This window comes from Macaca thibetana, chromosome 10, assembly GCF_024542745.1.
Source record: "Macaca thibetana thibetana isolate TM-01 chromosome 10, ASM2454274v1, whole genome shotgun sequence".
In the NCBI taxonomy this organism is placed as follows: Eukaryota; Metazoa; Chordata; class Mammalia; order Primates; family Cercopithecidae; genus Macaca; species Macaca thibetana.
In genome coordinates this window covers 39,958,246-39,978,230 of record NC_065587.1, presented here as the reverse complement: position 1 = coordinate 39,978,230, position 19,985 = coordinate 39,958,246, and the positions used below count along the sequence as shown (strand labels likewise).

The 19,985-nt window shown below is 43.7% G+C and overlaps 3 protein-coding genes across 4 annotated transcripts in view; 1 reads left to right on the top strand and 2 right to left on the bottom strand.

The window, feature by feature from the left end:
* The window catches only part of SYCP2 (synaptonemal complex protein 2), a 69,450-nt gene extending 67,217 nt beyond the window's left edge, over positions 1-2,233 (bottom strand). The window contains exon 1 of one of the 2 annotated variants that reach the window (XM_050745550.1): positions 2,137-2,233. The gene's annotated coding sequence lies outside the window, so the exon portion shown is untranslated. The remainder of the gene's footprint in view (positions 1-2,136) is intronic. The other variant, XM_050745551.1, reaches the window with a different exon arrangement.
* A 3,173-nt stretch (positions 2,234-5,406) lies between these two features.
* PPP1R3D (protein phosphatase 1 regulatory subunit 3D) lies at positions 5,407-8,982 on the bottom strand. The gene has a single exon (XM_050745560.1). The coding sequence runs from the start codon at positions 8,507-8,509 to the stop codon at positions 7,610-7,612; it is 900 nt and encodes a 299-aa protein (XP_050601517.1). The 5' UTR covers positions 8,510-8,982; the 3' UTR covers positions 5,407-7,609.
* A 2,029-nt stretch (positions 8,983-11,011) lies between these two features.
* On the top strand, positions 11,012-17,247 carry FAM217B (family with sequence similarity 217 member B). The gene is made up of 2 exons (XM_050745559.1): positions 11,012-11,091; positions 12,521-17,247. Exon 2 carries the CDS (start codon positions 12,525-12,527, stop codon positions 13,674-13,676), a length of 1,152 nt encoding a protein of 383 aa, XP_050601516.1. The 5' UTR covers positions 11,012-11,091; positions 12,521-12,524; the 3' UTR covers positions 13,677-17,247.
* The last annotated feature ends 2,738 nt before the right edge of the window (positions 17,248-19,985 follow it).

Genomic DNA, 19,985 nt, shown 5'->3' with positions numbered 1-19,985 from the left:
CGGCGACAGAGCAAGTCTCAATAATAATAATAGCCATACACGTATTTTTCTATTTTGATGCAGTGAAAGTGTGTTTGTGAAATTTGAGACTATTTTATGTTACAATTTGAAAACTTGATTTAAAACTTTAAATACTTAAAATGTGTTGTCTCCATTTATACTCTTTCCCTAGGGCGAGCAACTATTGAGGCAGGCTTGCCCATTAGCTTATGCTTTATCTGTTTTCACAACTAAAGCAATTTGAAGCAGTGTATTTTACAAAGTGCCCTGAGACATTAATTACAGCACAGAAAAAAGTACAGCCAAAGAGGCACAGAAAGCTAACAAGATGGTTTTAGTTTCTAATCTACTTTTTCATGAAGTCAGTCGGGGAAAAACAAACCAAGGAAAGCAAACTGAATAATCCAGTTACACACACACACGCCTCAAAGTTGAATGTATACAGGCCACAATAGTATCAAAAGCACAGCACTATCCACAATATCAAACAAATAAACATTTGCAAATGAAAGAGAAAGCTAACTCTAAAAAGAAACAAAAGTTATACACTTATTTTTCCAGCCTCATGAGGAAACAATTTAAAAGATCTTTAGGAACTACTACTATGTAACAGAACGACTTCGGAAACCGAGAACAGAATAATAATGTTTCAGGAGAAGCGAGGACTTATGTGTCAAGTAAGCAGGTTTTGAGCCCCCGTTTACTGAACTGGGGGATTGGTTAGCGAGCAACACAGAGAACTAGTAAGAGGATAACTGTGTATCTGCAGGCAGATAAAGTGGTTACGGTTAAAAACAGTAACAAACAAAACAATTTGGCAGATGGGGGAGGGAAAGATTTTCCCCCAAAGGAAAAATTGCTGAATGAACGCAAGCAGGAGTGGATTATTCAAAGTCCCCTCTGCCATGGTAACCAACACAGCTAAGGTGTCCAAAAAGACATTAAAGGCGAATGAAGGGGAGGTCCTCCTCCTCCCATCATGACTAAAATAAAAATGTAGGCCGGGCGAGGTGGCACACACCTGTAATCCCAGCACTTTGTGAGGCCGAGGCAGGTGGATGACCTGAGGTCAGGAGTTCGAGACCAGCTGGGCCAACATGGAGAAACCCCGTCTCTACTAAACACACAAAAGCAGCTGGGCGTGGTGGCGCGCCAAGTAGTCCCAGCCACTCCGGAGGCTGAAGCAGGAGAACTGCTTGAACCCGGGAGGCGGAGGCTGCACTGACCCGAGATGGCGCCACCGCACTCCAGCCTGGGCGACAGAGCGAGACTCCGTCTCAAACAAACAAAAACAAGAAAAAAGGAGACGTCACCGCGTTCGCGGATGCTGGGCCAGCCCGGGGCCTAGTCCAGGCGAGGCCGCACGTGGAGCCGCGTGTCACGCACTGCGCCAGGCCCGGCTGCGCGGAGGGGCGGGCGGGAGGGAGGAGAAGGGGCTGACGGCGCGGGGCAGGAGGGACGTCGTGCGCGCACCCGCTTTTTCCCCAAGCGGAACTGGCAATGGCAACAAGGAGGCCGAAGGCTAAGTCCCTGCTCCCATCGCCGGCACGGTGACCCCTTTTTCCGAGGGTCACCCCCGAACCAACACAGCACACACACACCCGAGACGCGCCGCAGGCCGCAGCGCCACCCCCCCCCCCCAACTCCGGTGCCCGGAGACAGGCGAGCAGCGGCCCCCAGGGGGCTCCCGGCGCCACCGCTTCTCCCTCAGCCGCCTCGGGCCGGCGACACGCGCAGCCCCAGGCCCGCTCCCCGCTCGCCAACCGTCCCGCCCCGCGCCTCAGCCACCTCCACAGAGTCGCCAACGCGCGGGGGCGGCTCCGAGCGCCCATTTCCCATCCCCGAGGCCGAGGCAGGTGCTGACGGGGAGCCTCGCGCCTGCACCAAAGGGATCCCGCCCAGGGCCGGCGCCCACGCGAGCCACCCTCGCCGCGAACTCTGCACGGCCCACGCCCCGGCGCCTCCCCTCCGCCCAGTGGCCGCAGAACCGCGCCCCCTCCCCCTCGGCAGCTTCCACAACGGCTGCACCTCAACCGTCCGAAGCTTCTCGCCTCCCGGCTTGGAAGGCCAAGCCGAAGCCGCACCCTCCCTCCGCGCCCCGCCGTCGGGGAAGCCCACCCAGACACTCGGCTCAACCTGCCGGCAGAAGGAGGCCTCCGCGTAGTGTCGGTGGAGTCGCCCCCGATGCCGCCCTGCGTCGCAACTCTGCCCCTCAGGGACCGCCGCAGCGCCTCAGGCGGCCGGCGGAAGGCGGGAAGCGCCCGTCCAATCCCCGCCAGGTGCGGTCGTTAGTGCGTCCAATCGGCGTCGCCGCCAGCCCGGCCCCGCCCCCCCCCCCCCCCCCCAACGCTCGCCCGGATCGCCCGAGGCCTGAGCCAAGGGGGACGCAGCGGGCGCGACTCAGGCCGGGCCCTCAGGTTAGTGGGTCCGGGCTGTCCCCGCGCTTCGGCCTTATCCTCCCTGGCTGCCCTCTCCTGATGAACGCCCCGCGAGCGGAGTCGCCCCCGCCAGCGAGGAGACGCGCCGCCTTGACTGGGGCCCTGGCCCCGGGACAGGCGAGCAGGAAGGGATGGAAGGGACGGAAGCGCGGGCAGGACTAGGAGGAGCCCATCGCCGAGCTATGCGTCCCCAGAGCCACTGGGACCCGGGGCTCCAGCCAGCCCTGCGGAGGCGAGCCAGACCGGGGACCAGGGCTCCGGGGACCGGGGCGCCGGGCAGACGACTCCTGGGCGAGGCCTGGCTCCTCCCGGCAGGGGACGCAGGGTCGCCTGCAGGGTCGCCTGGGTGCCGGTGCCGGAGGGCGGGAGGGCCCGCAAGTCCCGGGACGGGGTGCTGAGCTGGGTACCCAACAGCGTATTCCTAGGCTCTTTCAGACGTTTCCATTTAAGATACCCGTTTACCTTACGCAGCCAGCGGGTGCTTCTGTAAAAAAACGCAAGCCCTTTGGAGACAGGCACAGCCGGGAAAGGGTCCCCTTGCCCCTTGGCTCGCAGAGGGCGTCGGTGTTCCGTGCTCAGTCTTCTGGGTGTTTTCCCCGTGCTCCCGTTCTGAGATGGAAACTGTTCCACGTGCACTGAGATGCAGCTCAGTCTTTTTAACAGCTTCGTAATTATTTAATCATGTGGATTAACTTCATCCGAGGAATTCAATCCTCCACTGATGAGCCTACACTTCTATTACAAATAATACGGCAGCAAACCACCTTTGGATTAATCAACATTTGTGTCGGATACATTTTTAAAAGTTGAATTGTATGTGTAGTTAAACTTTTTATAGGTATCCTCAAAAATTTAAAATTATATTTTAATAACATTTTAATTTCCTATCTAAAAGGCACTAATTGTTTAAAAATATGTGATTAGGATTTAAATGTGAGGTGGAAAGCACCTGAAAAAAAGAAACACAAGGCAATAGAATCAAAACTCAGTTGTGGACCAGAGCAGATCAAATCACATTAAATAAGCTCTCAGAGGTGTTTTAAATATTCTGCTTAGTTAGAATTACCAGCTTCTTGACAACTTTGTAACTACCCCTGTTGAACTTAATTTTGATATCTTAGTTTTTAAATTCAGAGCTGATAGATTACATATGCAATCTAAGGTACACAGGTGTATGCAGGGATTTGAGGGGATTTTATATGTTCAAAGCTTTCAATGCTTTTGAATTCTTCATATGTTTAAGTATTAATAATGTATAACACAAAATGTAAGAAGATGGTAGAGTGTTTCAAAATTGTGACCCGACAATTGTGCATAATTATTTTCACACCTAGTTTTCCGCCAATAGATTTAAGTTCCTTCATGATGGAGTTGCACACAGGAATTTTCCCAATACACTTCAAAAATTAATAGTGATGACTTGTTTACCTTGCTGCTTTTTAGTTGAAGAAAAGTGTTAGAGCCTTTTTTATTGCTTCATGTGTTCAGGAAGCCTGCAGATTATTTAGTAAACATCAGTAAACCACAACATGGAAGAAAAAAAGGGTATCACTAATTTTACTGTTAATTTTTTTTTTAGGTTTTAGACTGGCGTTTCATGAAAAACTGTATCAATTACAATTAAAATTTGGAAACTATGTGCAGTGGTTCACACCTATAATCCCTTCACTTTGGGAGGCTGAGTTGATGGGATTGCTTGAGGCCAGGAATTTGAGACTAGCCTGGGCAACATAGCTAGGGCCTATCTCTACAAAAAACAAAATTAGCCAGGCGTGGTGGCATGCACCTGTGCACCTAGCTACTCTATACCAGAGGCTGAGGTGGGAGAATTTTACTTGAGCCCAGGAGCTGGAGGCTGCAGTGAGCTATGATTGCACCATTGCACTCCAACGTTGGTGACAGGACAAGACCTTATCTCAAGAGAAATATCAAAATTTGGCTTTCAATTAATTCAGCTTTCTGAATCAACAAGCATTTATTTGGAATATTCTATATAACAGGTAGAGAGAGCACACTGACTTTGAAATAGATTTGAATGCTCAATTTGTTGCTTACCAGCTATGGGACTTTAGGTGAGTTACAGTTATGCATTGCTTAATGATAGGGGTAAGTTCTGGGAAAGGTGTCCTCAAGCAATTTTGTTATTGTGTGAATATCTTAGCGTTTACTTACAAAAACCTACGTGGTATAGTGTACTACACACCTCAGGTATATATAGTACAGTCTATTGCTTCAAGGTTGCAAACTTGTACAGTATGTTACTGTAATGAATACTGTAGACAACTGTAACACAAGGGTATTTGTGTATATAAACACAGAAAAGATACAGGAAAACACTGGTATAATTCCATGGACCCACTGTCATATATACAGTCCCCTGATGAGTGAAATGTTATGTGGCCTATGACTGTACTTAAACCTCTCTGAGCCTTATTCTTTTCAGCTAAGAAAAAGGGGACATTGTCTCCCAGGTAGCATAACATTCAGAATTAAATGAAATCACATATTTAAAGCACTTAGCATTGTGGCCAAGCAAATAAGGCAAGACAAAATAAAAGTTTTCTTCCCCCATGTGCAAGACTTTGTACTTAGGTGAGGGTCATCATCCGGAAGGAAGGCAGACACACACTCATTACTGCCTACAGAGTGTCATTAACTGTTGCAATAGAAGTACATTAATGATCACATTCCCTGCATTCCTCTAGAGCTTTCTTCATATCTCATGCTGACCTGGCATATAAAATTGTATTTCCTTTTCTAAAAGACATACGCAACAACTCTGCTACTGAAGCTGAGACACAATGACAAAATTTATTTAATTTTTGCCAAGGCTCTACATTTGTCAGTGTTGTAGAAAGGATAAGACTTGCATGTGAAATGATTTAAACAAGATTTTCTAAAGCTTGGTTTTCTGTAATTAGGCCACAAGAAAAACGTACTCCAGCATAATAGAATGGCTCACAGCTACTTTTGCATATATACTTTAATATTTAGGCTTGGGTAAAATCATTTTAAATAACATATTAAAATATGTTTGGGGAGACAACCCAGCAATTGCACAGTCCACTAGAAAATTTTACCATCTAGGCAGTATAACTGTTTTAGGGTCTGAAAGTTCTCCTTCAGCTGTTCCACAGCTTCTTTATCAACTAGGCAAATACATTTAAGCTTTTAAATTTCATAATGTCGATAGTTTTTAAAAGGCACAAGGAGGTTCACATAATATTAAATATGTAACATTTACTTTATATTTCATGACCAGAACCTTTCTGGCAAGTGACTTTCACATAGATTATGAGATTCTCTACATGCCTTTAAATAAAATAAATCTGGCAGCTCTTAACTCATACCTACATTCTCCGGACAATTGTCTTGCTCTCTGTTGGGGGACCAGGGGCATAGCAGCCAAGGCCCTAACAGGCTTGCTGACCTAATTGGACCGTTTGTTAAATAGCAGGAAATGTAACCAGGCTTCTCTCTCTCTTGCATGTCAATGTAGTGAACAGTGCTAATAGCCAGAGATTGTGCAATTTAGTCACAATATTTTAAGTCAAAATTCAGTGTTCTTAGATCAAAAGATACCAAAGAAAGCCATCCCTGTTCTTTGAATTATAAGAGCACAGAGGTTGCAATGATCAGAACCAACTGGTTAAAAGCCGAAATGCATCCTTTCAGTATTGATTTGACAGATGCCAACAAGCATTCAAAAATTTAGAGTTAATTTCCTGGTGACAGGTATAAAACTGATCAGACTTGTTTCAACTGTATCATAAACAAACTTCACAAATTGGAGATCTAGTCCTTCTTGGCTTTTTTTCCCCTACACCTTAATTCTAGCACCTGTTGTCAGACCACTGTTGAGCACCAAAAGAACTCAGCCCGGAGTTCTTTGGAGTTTTAAGCGATTGCCTAACTCAGCAGGGGACAGTGGTCTTGACTTACTGGTTGATAGTTTAAAAACATAAAAGAATTTAATATTTTAAAGCTGACAAACTAGAAAATGTTAGAAACTATCTGAAGGCACAAAGTATAAAGTTGGTGGGTACCTGATAAAACGTGATGTATGTAAATACAACTCAAAACAATTTAAAAGTATAAGTATTTGTCAATTATTTTTCCTCCAGTGCTCTGGCTATTGCTGAAAACACCTTCTAGTTCCACCTTGTAACTGGACTCCCAAAAGATGAATGCTGACATCTTCTGATGCTTAACAAGAAATAAAAAGTCACCTGAATCATCAAAAAGGTAATTGCAAAGGGCACTGGTGCCTGAAATTCTCTAGTCACCTGAAAACTGAAACAACTGAGGCAAGATTTCTTAAAATATTTAGGAAGGTTAAAACTTAAACAGAATGGCCTGATAATGATCAAACATGTACAGAGAAATACATGAAATCAGAATTGTGAATGCAGAGAAATAACTGTTTTGCTAGTTTAAAAGTTTGAAGCTTTTCCTCCTCCCTAGCTGTTAATGTAGGAGACACACAGCCTAACCAAGACAGTCTCAATGCCCAGGAATGGTTGTGTGATGACTGATAAAGCAGAAATTTCTTGCCTATTAATAGTTTCCCACGGTTAGAAGGCGACAGCCACTGGCAATCAGATGCGGTCTCAGGTTTTCCTTGTCCTGGGGCAGGAATGCCTGGAGGGACCATGATGTGGGTCACACTGTACATTCTGTTTACTGTGGGCACAAACATACAACATAACTTTTTTTTTTAGCTTATTAAATCGAGAATATTCCTGAGGAGGCATCCGCTATGGGCTAACGGTCCCAACATCACAATAATAAATAACAGCTATGTTTACAGAGACACATTCAGGGCACATGCAAAAGCTTTTCCTAGCAGGAGGACTTGGGCCTTTGCAAAACAAGCTGCTTGGGCCTCCCCAGAGGGCCCACCCTCCCATGCACCTACCCCACTACCCTGCCCCAACTCATTACACAACTCGGCCTTCTGGCCACCTGAGGCTACTTTTTAGACCAAGTGTCTCAGACGTTTCAAGTAGAAGACAGGATGGGCCGCTGCCAGGGGACCTTGCCACAGAAAATTAGGTCAGAGGACTTGCAGGGTGGCGAAGAACAACCGGATAGATGTGAGAGCCCAGCAGGGAAATGACAGGAGGCGCAGCTTAGGTGTGGAGGCTCCACGTGGCTGGTCCCCACGTGACTCAGATGAAGTGGATCCAGCTCTCTTCGCACTCGCCGCGAGGCATGTGCAGCGCGTGGTTGCGACACGTGAGGCTGTAGTCTCGGCAGTCATTGTTGTCCCAGTACTCGGCACCCGCCACTCGGTAGCGCACCGCGAAGTGCACGCGGGAGCCGAGCTCCAGCAGGAAGGGTGGCACTGGGAAGCCGAAGGTGAAGACGTCCTCCTTGCCCTCGGGGCCTGCGGGCCCGCGCCACCGCGCCACCGCCTCGTGGGTACTGCGCCAGCCCGAGAAAGTGTAGCGCACAGCCACCTGCTTCTCGAAGGCCACGTTGCACACGCGCACCGTACCGCTGATGCCAAGGTCCGAGCAAGTGACACGCTCCAGGCACACAAGCTGGCGCTGCAGGCGCTCGCCAAAGTCGGCGGCCTCGACGGGCGGCGGGAAATCGGGCACCAGGCACTGCAGGGTGAACTCCAGGTCCTGGCTGCTGCAGCACAGGTCAGAGTTGATGGCGAGCCGCGACAGCACGTGCAGCGGCACCGACGGGTCGTCTCCCGCGTTGAACACCTTGACTTGAGCCAGCTCCAAGCCCAGGGCGTCGGCGAAGCGCACGCGGAGCTGCCGGCTGCAACCCGGCCGACATGCAGCGCCCGGCGCGCCCGCGGCCTTCTGGCGGCGCTCGGGGGAGCTGGGCAGTGAGCGCGCCCGCCGCAGGATGATGGGCCGCAGGCGGGGGTCGCAGCCGGACGGCGCTGGCGCTGGCGGCGGCGCGCGGCCCGGGCTCTCCGGGGGCCTACAGGGCCGCGGCTCCAGGGCCACGCCGCCGTCCAGGTCCGACAAGCAGCTGAGGCTCCGGGGGGTTAGCTTCCGGGATCCCAGGGCGCTGGGCAGGACCGCGGAGCTCGGGCCTCTGGACATAGTCCCGCCGGCCGTCGGAAGATGGGAAGACAGGGATGAGGGACGGCCTCCCGACCCCGCGACAGCTCCCTCCGTGCTCAGAAGCCGCTGAGAGTTCTCCGTATCTGCAACCTGCGGGAGACCTCTCGGGCCCGGCACGCCCTACCCTTGGTTCGCCACCTTGCCCCTCGAGTCCTTGTCCAGGTCCTCCGCTTCTTGCAGTTAAAGAAATTGTAAGAGAGGGGGTGCTTCTTTAGTTGAAGCTTTCAGAGGCCTCCCGGGAGCGCAGGGTAGGGCCTCTGTTTTTTTTTCTTGCTTTCTTGGAGGTTCTTACAAGAAGGCTGCGTTCCGGGAGCGGCCCCTCCCACTTTCCCGGTCCGCAGCGTTACTTACAAGGCTGCAACTTGACCGGGTGCAACTTCCTAGCGAGCCTCCGCCCCGCCCCTCGTGACGCCGCCTGCAGGCGGGCCCCCGCCTGCCCCAGCTCAGCCCGGGAGCTCCGCTGAGCTGCGCGCCGCCGCCTCCAGCTCCCCTGCCGCAGCGCGCCGCAGCCGGGCCTCCCCGCGCGGGCGCCGGAGAGGAAGGAAGGCTGGCAGCGTCGTCACGTGTCCGCTGCAGTCGCGAAACAGGTCTGATCAATTTCTGTTTACGTCTGCCTGGACTGCGCGCCTATCGATTATAGACTTTGCACAAACGGAGGACAAGGAAAATGCATGCTGCGTGTCCTTAGATTTCTGGGTTGTGGATGGGAGGAGTGGTGGTGCAAAAACCGGCCTTGCCGGGATATGGTCGCAGGCTAATTTTAAACATCAAGGCCAGCCCACACTTTGGACAGGTTCACTGCAACCTGGACCCTTGGCCAAACCGAGGGAGCCTCGCTGCGTAGAGGAGCAGCGTCACGTCCACATCACCCAGAATGCTTTGCCGCACCAAATGGCCAGCAGATTCCCTTGAGGGTGGGGTGGGGAGGTGCTGCTGTTGTCTTCCTGGACTCAGCGCCAGAGAGGAAGACAGGGGAACAAGAGTTATTACCCGGTGATGACTTCTGCAGCTGCCCCTAATCAGCCTCTGGCGCTTGGGAAGCATATTTGTAGGCAGAATCTCCGAAACAAATCTTTTAGCTTTGTTTCCAAGCAAGCCAGAAACACCAACAAGGCCTGGAGCTTGTTTTCTGCCTCTTTAGTACACTGCAAGCATTCGTGTCTCTCACCCGGTAGCTTTGAGCACAAGACCCCACAGCCTTTGGTGTAAAGCTTACCAGGTGAAATGAAGTGGAAAAGATGCAAGTGCACTTTCCAGAGAGCAGTTTGGGGCAAGGCATTCCACTAGGAAGGTTCCTTTTTACTGTCCAGAGGCACAAAGCAGAAAAAAACCAGACTAATGAAAGGGGGTTGATTCAAGAACATTTTCTACGTCTAAAATGAGTCAAGGCTGTTGATTGTGGTATAATTCATTAAATGTGAGAGAGTGATTTTATTTATCATTGGATGTAAGCTAACTAAAAAGGCTTACATGATTATTTTGGAAAAAATACAGGAAATTTTCAGGAAGAAAATAAAAATCTTCTGTAATCATATCTCTTATTTTACAGAGACAGGTGACATGGAAAAGAGAAGTACCCAATTTCCATTCAGTGCACTTTTAATAGGCCACTCAAAATGAGAGGGGAATAACAGCAATATGTGGTATGGGTCAACAATGTTTCACAAAGAGATAATATATAATATGTAATATATATGAATATGTGGAAAATCTTATAATGGATTGATGTGATAGAGAAGGCCGAAAAATTGAATGGGAACATTCCTCCTAGAGTTTAAGCTCTTTCAGAACAGGGACATGCATAATCACTGCCATTTTTCTGGGTACTCCTGTAATTATTTGTTGAATGAATGAATGATTGGGCAATACAATGATTGAACACTGGAATAAGACCTGACCTTATTGGCCTTCCAAATTTCTTCAACATGTTATTTCCAGGGAAGATTATACCTGTGTGTGAATAGAGGGAGAGAGAGAGAGATGGAATCCACTCACAGTATTTATAGTAGTGTGATCCTGTGATCCTGTCTCTGATATCTACTGTAATAAACAGAAAAGACAAAGCTGTAAGCATAAGACAATGTCTCCCTTCCCCAGTATTTCACAACTCAACCGCTATATGATCACAGCCCTAATATTTCAATATTATACAAGTATTAAAAAACAAACAAGTGAAAAACCAACCAATACTGGTGTTAGGACCATTTGCAATCAGTAGTTACTGACAATATTCTGTTGCTTCTAGTTCCGGTGGTGAGGAGACCTTTCCAAATATAAGAGGAATAAAGAAGTCACCTCCCCAGCTGTCATCATCTTCCAGCAGATTGAGCAAGAATATTTTGAGCACTACAGGAAAGGTAATGTCAATTTAGAAGAAAAATCTTACTTAGATTTATTCTGGGATTTTTGTTTGTTTGCTTGCTTGTTTCTTGTGTACATGTTCACAGGATTTATTACTGCATCCCTGTTTTTTAGACAGTCCATCAAACCCTATATGATGATCAGCCATGTGATTTTTTCAAGAAGAGGAATAGGGTAAATGAATCTCATCAGAAAAGCAGGTAAATAGTTTTAGTATAATTGTTTTATCTTGCGAAAGGCTCATTATCTCTCTTGTCCAGATTGAATATGTGGAGTGGGGAAAAAAAGTAAGTCTATAGATAAGAAATATACATTTATATATTTTTTTCTAGCAGAAATGAGTGGAAAAGTGGTTTAAGCATAATAGTGGATAAGGATTCCAGTGGTCATAATTCTGGCAGTTGTTAGCAGAATTATAATTTTGAATAAATCCTTTAATGCTTTTCTATGTTAGTTTCCTTTTATATAAAAGGATACAGACAATAATTAATTTTTATGGATGCATATTGACAAGCAGAAACAAAATGTTTTAACAGTGTTATGAATTCTGAATAATGGAGATTCCTTCATTTTTTCATTCATTTATTCAGCATTTATTGAGCACACATTGTACTATTGGCAATGATTTAATATCCTCCGTATTTATTAATTAAAATGTAGCACGTATTCAAATAGTTGCTTAGTTTATCTGAAACCACTGGGCAAATGAACCTCTGAGGTTTCCAGAAAGCATGTTTACCACCCATTTCTGTTCATTCTATCTGACTTATATTACAGAGAAGTATTATTAATCAAAATGACACATTCTTGGTAAATAAATTGAAAAGAGGATATTTTCAACCCTGATGTGAGATTCGGCCTCAGAATAAATTATGCAAGAGAGAATTAGTTGCTATACTCATAATGCACACAGTATTCATTATTCCCTTTACCTGCTATTCACAAGGTAGCACTAAGACCCTGTGTTTTCATTCATATGTGTTACAAGGCACCATATGATTTTATTTCTGTTCTTTAAACACAATTTTCCCAAATGTGTTTTCTGTTTGAAAACATTTTAACAAGCTTTTGATTTAAGGTACAGGTTTGTATGTGCAATACTTTTATATATTAAAATTTCCCTCAGCTCAGAATCACCACTAATCAGGAGTGATTAAACTGCAAAACTTGCATGTTATATCATATTTATACTTAATTTAAAATAGGTATATAAAATAAAACTGTTTTTACTTCTGAATGTTATTAAATGCTTTTGATTGTAACAATTCCAGAGTCTGCGACTGATTTTTTTCCGAACTAAGGTTTTTTTTTAAAGTACACACGATTGCACTAAAAGTATGAAACAAGCACTTTGAGAAATGTTTTTCCTAAATGCTAATATTTGATATAAAATGGAAACTGTGCGTTCTCTTTTGTCACATGCATTATATAATGTATCTCAAATAGAGTATTATATGGAAAAATGTTCTGTAAAATTATGCTGTAAGGAGTTTGGAAGCTGACATTTTCTAATGCCTAGTAATAGCTGAGACAAAAAAGTACAACTAGAAGATTATTTTTGTTTGTTTAATTATAGCCAGACCATTTTTTGTCATACGTGGTAAGAAGTGCAGTTTTGTTTTCTCATAGCAATATGAATGCTGGCCCATCTTGGAATAAAGTGCAACATTCAAAGAATTCTTCAGGAAAAAGGCAGAGTAAATCCCAAGTACCCCACGCTGCTTCTCAGCTGAGAAGCAGCCTCACAGCTGTCACCCAGCCAACTGAAGAAAAACTTAAAGAAAGCATTGCCCCGGAAGCAAGACGCAAAAGGAATCCACTCGGTTCCAGGTGTCAGGGGGCCTCAGGGAATAAATTGTTTCTTGATTTTCAGTCAATGAAAATTATTAAAGAGGATGCTGATGAGGACAGTGCAAGTGATCTCTCTGATTCGGAAAGAATTCCCATTCCTCCTTCTCCCCTCACACCTCCAGATCTCAATCTTCGAGCTGAAGAAATTGATCCAGTTTACTTTGATCTTCACCCTGGTCAGGGCCATACAAAGCCTGAGTACTATTATCCTGATTTCCTTCCACCCCCTTTCAGCTCCTGGGACTTACGAGACATGGCCCTGCTTCTGAACGCAGACAACAAAATGGAAGCTGTGCCCCGAGTGGGAGGACTTCTTGGGAAGTATATTGATAGACTTATTCAGCTTGAGTGGCTGCAGGTCCAGACTGTACAGTGTGAAAAAGCAAAGGGGGCCAAAGCAAGGCCCCTCACTGCCCCTGGGACCTCAGGGGCACTGAAAAGCCCTGGGAGAAGTAAGCTAATTGCGAGTGCTCTGTCCAAGCCACTACCTCACCAGGAAGGGGCATCAAAGTCAGGCCCTTCCCGAAAGAAAGCTTTTCACCATGAAGAAATCCACCCATCACATTATGCATTTGAGACTGCCCCCAGACCCACTGATGTGCTTGCTGGTACCAGGTTTTGTTCTCAGAGGCAAACCCTTGAAATGAGGACAGAAGAAAAGAAAAAGAAATCCAGTAAGAGTACGAAGCTGCAACGTTGGGATCTGTCCTGCAGTGAAAGCAGCTCTAAGGTGGAAACCAACGGTAACATTCGAATTCCCAAACAGGCAGCTGTGATTCTGGACTCAGCAGATTCCTGTAAAGCCTCCAAAACACAAGCACATGCACATCCTAGGAAAAAGGGAAAGGCAGAGAGCTGTGGTCATGCCACTGTATCGAGTGAGAAAAAACTGAAAACAAATGGAGTAAAGCAAAACACATATAAACTAAAATAAATACCTACAATGATGAATTGCCAAGACCTGCAGGTACCTCAATATTAGAGTTCTTCCAAAAGTAAAAATACTGTGAATTTTAAGGAATTTTACAATTACTGACATTTAAGTAGTTGATTGGCACTTTTGTCCACCTTTATTTCTACCCCTAGTGGGGATATTTTCAAAGAGAGGTGTCTTTCAATAAGCCTTTCTTTGTGTTGTCAGTCTTAGGCAAATGAGAGCCCTTCAGATAAAAATTACCTAAAACATATGCCATATAAAGGAATAAGATGGCACCTCTCCAGGGAAAGTATGGGCGAAACCTGGGCTACAGTAGCCGGCCTTTGTAGAGCAGATAGTGGTGTTCTCTCTCCATTTTCACACGCACATAAGTATATAAAAGAGTGCAGACTGTTTCAAATGGTGTGGAATCCTAAATGTTTAAAATAAGGCTCTTCTTGCCCACTCCCTCTCTTACTTTTTTATAAACTCCTCAAGCAAAATTTCTGTTCATTTTACCCTTAGGAGAAGCTTTAGTTCTTCCTCAAGTTAGGGAGTAGTGAGTTTGTATTTTGAGGAGTAATTTATCACTAAGCTGGTTGCTCTTTAGAGACAGTGGAATCTAGTACTTTAATACATTTTCTCTGACTGTTTTTTTTTTTTTTTTTTTTTTTTTTTTTTTGATGAGGGTGGCATTTTAAACTTAGAGGTGGTAGTAAAACCCACTTTTGAGTTCTCTGAACTGAGGTTAAAATAATTTGCAGAATTTTCCAAAGTCAATGGGCTTAGCATGATTACTGCTGTTTGGTGGGGCTGAGAATGAAATATTTGACACTCTGGAATTGCTGGCATGTAAGGCTTCTCCAGAGAGGCACCACAGGGAAATGACTCTTAACAATTTGTAAAGGAAGGGCCATAAAAGGATCAAAACATATGGACCTACATTCAATGTAATAGTTACAAAGTTACTGATTTGGGTTCCACACCCTGTGGTCCTTAGTCAAAAATAATGATCTGTTTCATTTTGCAAGAGCAGGATTTTATTATTTTGCTTGGGGTGAGGGGCGGAGAGTAGAATATGAATAAGGTTGCTGAATGAATTCTAAACTCCCTTATCTGGTCTTCAGGCTTCCCGACTCTCTCCAACCCTTCTTATTTAACTGCAGTTGAATAACATCTTCTTGTTCCTATAGTTGTGCTGTGAGCTTTCTGTTTATATTTGTGCAGTGTATTTTAATACTGCCCATGTCGTTATAGTTGATTTTATCCCTTTAAACAATTATTGTATTTGTTTTTGACGTAGAGGTTTCAATTTTTTCACCTTTGGGGCAAATGAAAAACTTGGCATTTTTCATTTGGGAATATATAATAGCTTGTAAACTTTTCAGACAGCAGTAAATGTCTGAAAAAATATCAAAAACAGCATAAAGACAAGATTATGTAGCTATAATTATATGTATATAATTATAAAAAGCAATGTGCAAAGGTTACATTTTAAGGTCTTTCAAAATCTGATTTTAATCATACCAAATGACATAAAACTTTTTATGGGAGGCTTTTTCTTTCAGGACTTAATTTTTAGACTTGTACAAGTTCCTTCTTACATTCTTTCCCTCTCACGCCATCCTACTGGAGAAAGCTTACTTTTACACTCAGATCGTACTTGAAGCTTTTTATGTGAACAAAAGATGTACATATGGTAAGCATTACTTCCGTAGTCCTCAAGTATACTATAACTTTTGTACTTAGTATGTGTTTTATATTTGGAAAACATCACTACTCTTAGTTTTCGTGTAGTTCCTGAGTGGTGTCTGTGTGTTCCTTGCCTGCCCTATTTTGTGAGCACAGATTATTGTTATCCATGGCTGGCATTTCACTTACGATCCTTTCTCTGCTAGATTTTTATGCAGATCTCTATGAAGTTTCATGGCCAATAGATATTGAAAAGCATGATATTCTATACATAAGTGTATATGTATATATACTCCTTATATTAATACTAAAGGGTTTATGCTGAGTTGCTGCCTTTCTCTGTAATGTATCCACATGCATGCTCTTAGAGACCTTGAATGGTTGAGGGTAAAGTGATTTATTAGTAATTCTACTTGCCTTGTGTATGTCTGAGCTGAAGACAATCATGATTAAGAAATTTAGAGGTGGCTGGGCACGGTGGCTCATGCCTGTAATCCCAGCACTTTGGGAGGCGGAGGCGGGTGGATCACCTGAGGTGGGGAGTTCGAGACCAGCCTGACCAACATGGAGAAACCCCATCTCTACTAAAAATACAAAATTAGCCAGGCATGGTGGCACTTTCCTGTAACCCAGCTACTCGGGAGGCGGAGGCAGGAGAATCACTTGACCCCGGGTGGCGGACGTTGTGGTGAGCTAAGATCGCGCCATTGCACTCCAGCCTGGGCAACAAGAGTGAAACTCCATTTCAAAAAAAAAGAAATTTAGAAGTAATGCCTCATACTTCTAAATTTCTCAGCTTTTTAAATTAAGCTGGTTGCATAATCTGGGGAAGAGTCAGAATTTCATGTGTTAAATAGTTTTAAAAGACTGCAAAAGTGACTTTGCTTGTTTACTTTCTGCCTCAGATTGACTATTTTAACCAGTATTATCACGACTAGATCATAGCTCCTAGTAAATAACATGAAGTGTGTTAAAGTTAGGTCTATTACAGAATTAACATAAGCACAATTTTAATCTGATACACCTATCTAATACATCTTAATGCACTAAATGCTGCAGATAAGAGTCTTGCTATTTTTCAAGTAGACAACATTGGAAAGTTGAATCATGAACTCATTCAGTTCATCAAATCAAAAGCACTGAGTGTTTTGCTAGTCTAGTGACATGGGTCATTGTATTTCCAAGAAGTGCCTCTCATTTCTGGGGAGTTGTTTACGTATACCCTGCATTTAAACTAATTAAAACAAGCCAAGTTTTTTTTTTTTTTTTAAAGAACCAGAAAAAAAAAAAAAATAAATTCAGGCTTAGAATTATCTAATGGAAAAAAATGTAAAAAAGTACAAAAATGGACTAAAAAGATATCAGTACTTGCAGTATTTGCTATGATTATTTAGGTTTAGACTTTCTCAACTTAAATGACTAAATGGGCTGAAGACTTGTAACTAACTTGAATAGGGTAGACTTCATACCCTGTGACAAAAAGGATGGGGAAGAGAATATCATTAGTCTTGCCATATACCTACTAGCTAAAAGGAAAATGGTATGTAGTTGTTCTTGGGCCTATTGTGTTGCTTTTCAGAAGGACGTAAGACTTTCTACTTTATCTGATATGGATATTGTCTACTTCCTCATTCCTTTATGCTCATTTACTGAGTAGTCACATAGAAATGTAAAACTCTTGGTGGTACTGTATTTTAAGGTAATTCAGAAGCAGTATTTATTATTTATGTATGTACATGTACAGGACACCATTCAAAATGGCCTGAAAATATTCAGCATGTTTGTTATTTGCTGTTATATTGTATGTTTAGTTTTGTATGTGATAAACAGAATTCATGTAAGTTTTTGTGGACTTGAATTTCTCCTTCCTTGAGATCAATTAAACAGCAGAAAAATATTGTCTGGATTTTTCTGGTATTGTTTTGTTTTGCTTTTCATGCAGTTCTCTTATGAAGCTTGCCTTTATTTTCTCCCTGGTTATTTAAAAGAATTGCCCAGGATGAAATGCTATTCCAACTCTTGTCTTAACGCTAAGCGACATGGGTGGCCAAAGCACAGGTTAACATTACCAGATATATTTGAGAGGCATTGCAGTACATTTCTTGAGTCGCTCTTCCACTTATTACCCCACAAAAAGTGTTGAGGATTAATTAGGGGAGCAGGATGCAAATACAGTAAGCATAAATTAAGGTAACCTGTGATGTAATGAACTTGCATCTTTATGTACATATCCGGAAATGAGTAAGGTCTCTTTCAAGGAAGTGGCCTGGTTAGGAGATGGCAGTTTTGAGCAGCTCCGGCTGCAAACATTCTGAAAGGCCCGTTGCTCTTCTAACTTCACTCTGACAATAGGGTGCATTCTTTTGAGTCTACCAAATTGTGGCAGTAATGTTCAGTGGCTTAAAAAGTAAGTTTTTGGATATATTTTGAAAATTAACCATGCTGGAGGTTTAAAATTTTTTTTTTTGTACAGGAAATGTATTATTTGGGGATGTTGTTGTTTTATTATCCACAAGGTGGCGACTAAACCCTTTCAGATAGCAGAGAATTTGGCCTGAGTGCCTTCTAGTCAAATAACAAGGTTTTCACTGGAATCAAAAAGAAGTGGAGAGAAAAAGACTTTTTGACTTCAGGCCCAAAGCATGTTCTTTATTTAACTTCACTCTGCCATCAGAGAATACAGTGGTTTATTATGTGCAGTTACGTGCTGTGGAGGATTCTCTTTGATTCATTGAACATTCTCACATCATACAACACTGTATCCAGCAAAGAATTGTGCTCAATGAAGTAACATAAATCATCAATTTATAAAAATCTGTACAGAGATCCGTGTTTCATAAAATACAATTTGAATATTTTTGTCTTCACCAATTTAATATGTAAGGAATTACTGTAATAATACTGGAAAAATGCATATAGAATTAAAAATGGGATAGTCATAAATCTAATTGCCCTAGCTTAAATGAGATTTTAAAGCAAACAAATAACACATATTTAACTTTAGATTACATTAAGCAAGGACAATTTCATGCCTTGCTACTCAAATTGCGAGCTCCTCCCTAGACCTACTGAGTCAAAGTCTGCATTTTAACAAAATCCTTGGCACATTAAAGTTTGAGAAACCTGCTTTCCTGGTACTTAAGTCTGCAAGTTTGAGTGACTGCCTTTATGGTATGTGAGTAGTTGGCAGGCCCTGTCTCCCCTCAAGCAAGCCATTTGCTTATCTAGCCCTATTTTTCTCCATAGTTTAAAGGCACTGGGCCGGCTATTTACCTAAGAGGTTGCCTGAATGAGTGATTTACAGCCTCTGATAAAATCTGCTCCACGAGTGAAAACTAAGGAGTTGAAGTTTCTTTTTTCTTTTTTTTAAAATTTCAATAGCTTTTGGGGTACAAGTGGTTTTTGGTTACATGGATAAATTATATAGAGATGAATTAGAGATTTTAGTGCACCTGTCATCCGAGTAGTGTACATTGTACCTAATGTGCAGGTTTTTATTGCTAACCTCCCTCCCAACTTTCCCTCTTGAGTCTCTAAAGTCCATATGTCACTCTATATGCCCTTGCATATTCATAGCTTAGCTCCAACTTCTAAGTGAAAACATAAAGATTTGGGTTTACCACTCCTATGTTACTTCAGCTAGAATTATGAGGTCAGGAGTTCCAGACAAGCCTGGCCAACATGGCGAAACCCTGTCTCTACTAAAAATGCAATAATTAGCCAGGCGTGGTAGCATGTGCCTGTAATCCCAGCTACCCAGGAGGCTGAGGCAGGAGAATCCGGGAACCCGGGACGCAGAGGCTGCAGTGAGCCAAGATCATGCCACTGCACTCCAGCCTGGGTGACAGAGCAAGATTCTGTCTAAAAAAAAAAAAAAAAAAATGACTTCCAGCTCCATCCAAGGTTTTGCAAAAGACAATGTTTAGCTCCCTTTAATGGCTGAGTAGTATTCCATGGTATACTTTATATATATATGTGTGTGTGAGTGTGTGTACATATATATCACTTTTTCTTTATCCACTCAATTGATGGGCACTTTGGTTGATTCCACATCTTTACAATTGTGAATTGTGCTGCTATAAATATACGTGTGCAAGTGTCTTTTTCATATAATGACTTCTTTTTCCTTTCGGTATGTGTTAGTCTGTTCTCATGCTGCTATGAATAAATACCCAAGACTGGGTAATTTATAAAGAAAGGAGGTTTAACTGACTCACAGTTCCACATGGCTGAGGAGGCCTCAGGGACCTTACAATCATGGTGGAAGGCACCTCTTCACAGGGAGGCAGGAGGGAGAATGAGAGCTGAGTGAAGGGGGAAGCCCCTTATAAAACCATCAGATCTCATGAGAACTCACTCACTATCAGGAGAACAGCATGCGAACCACACCCATAATCTAATCACATCCCAAGAGGTCCCTCCCATGACGTGGGGATTATGGAGACTATAATTCAAGATGAGATTTGGGTGGGGGCACAGCCAAACTGTATCAGGGTAGATACCCAGTACTGGGATTGCTGGATCAAATAGTAGATCTACTTTTAGCTCCTTAAGGAATCTCCATATGTTTTCCATACAGGTTGTACTAATTTACATTCCCATCTGCAGTGTACAAGCATTCTTTTTTCCCCACAT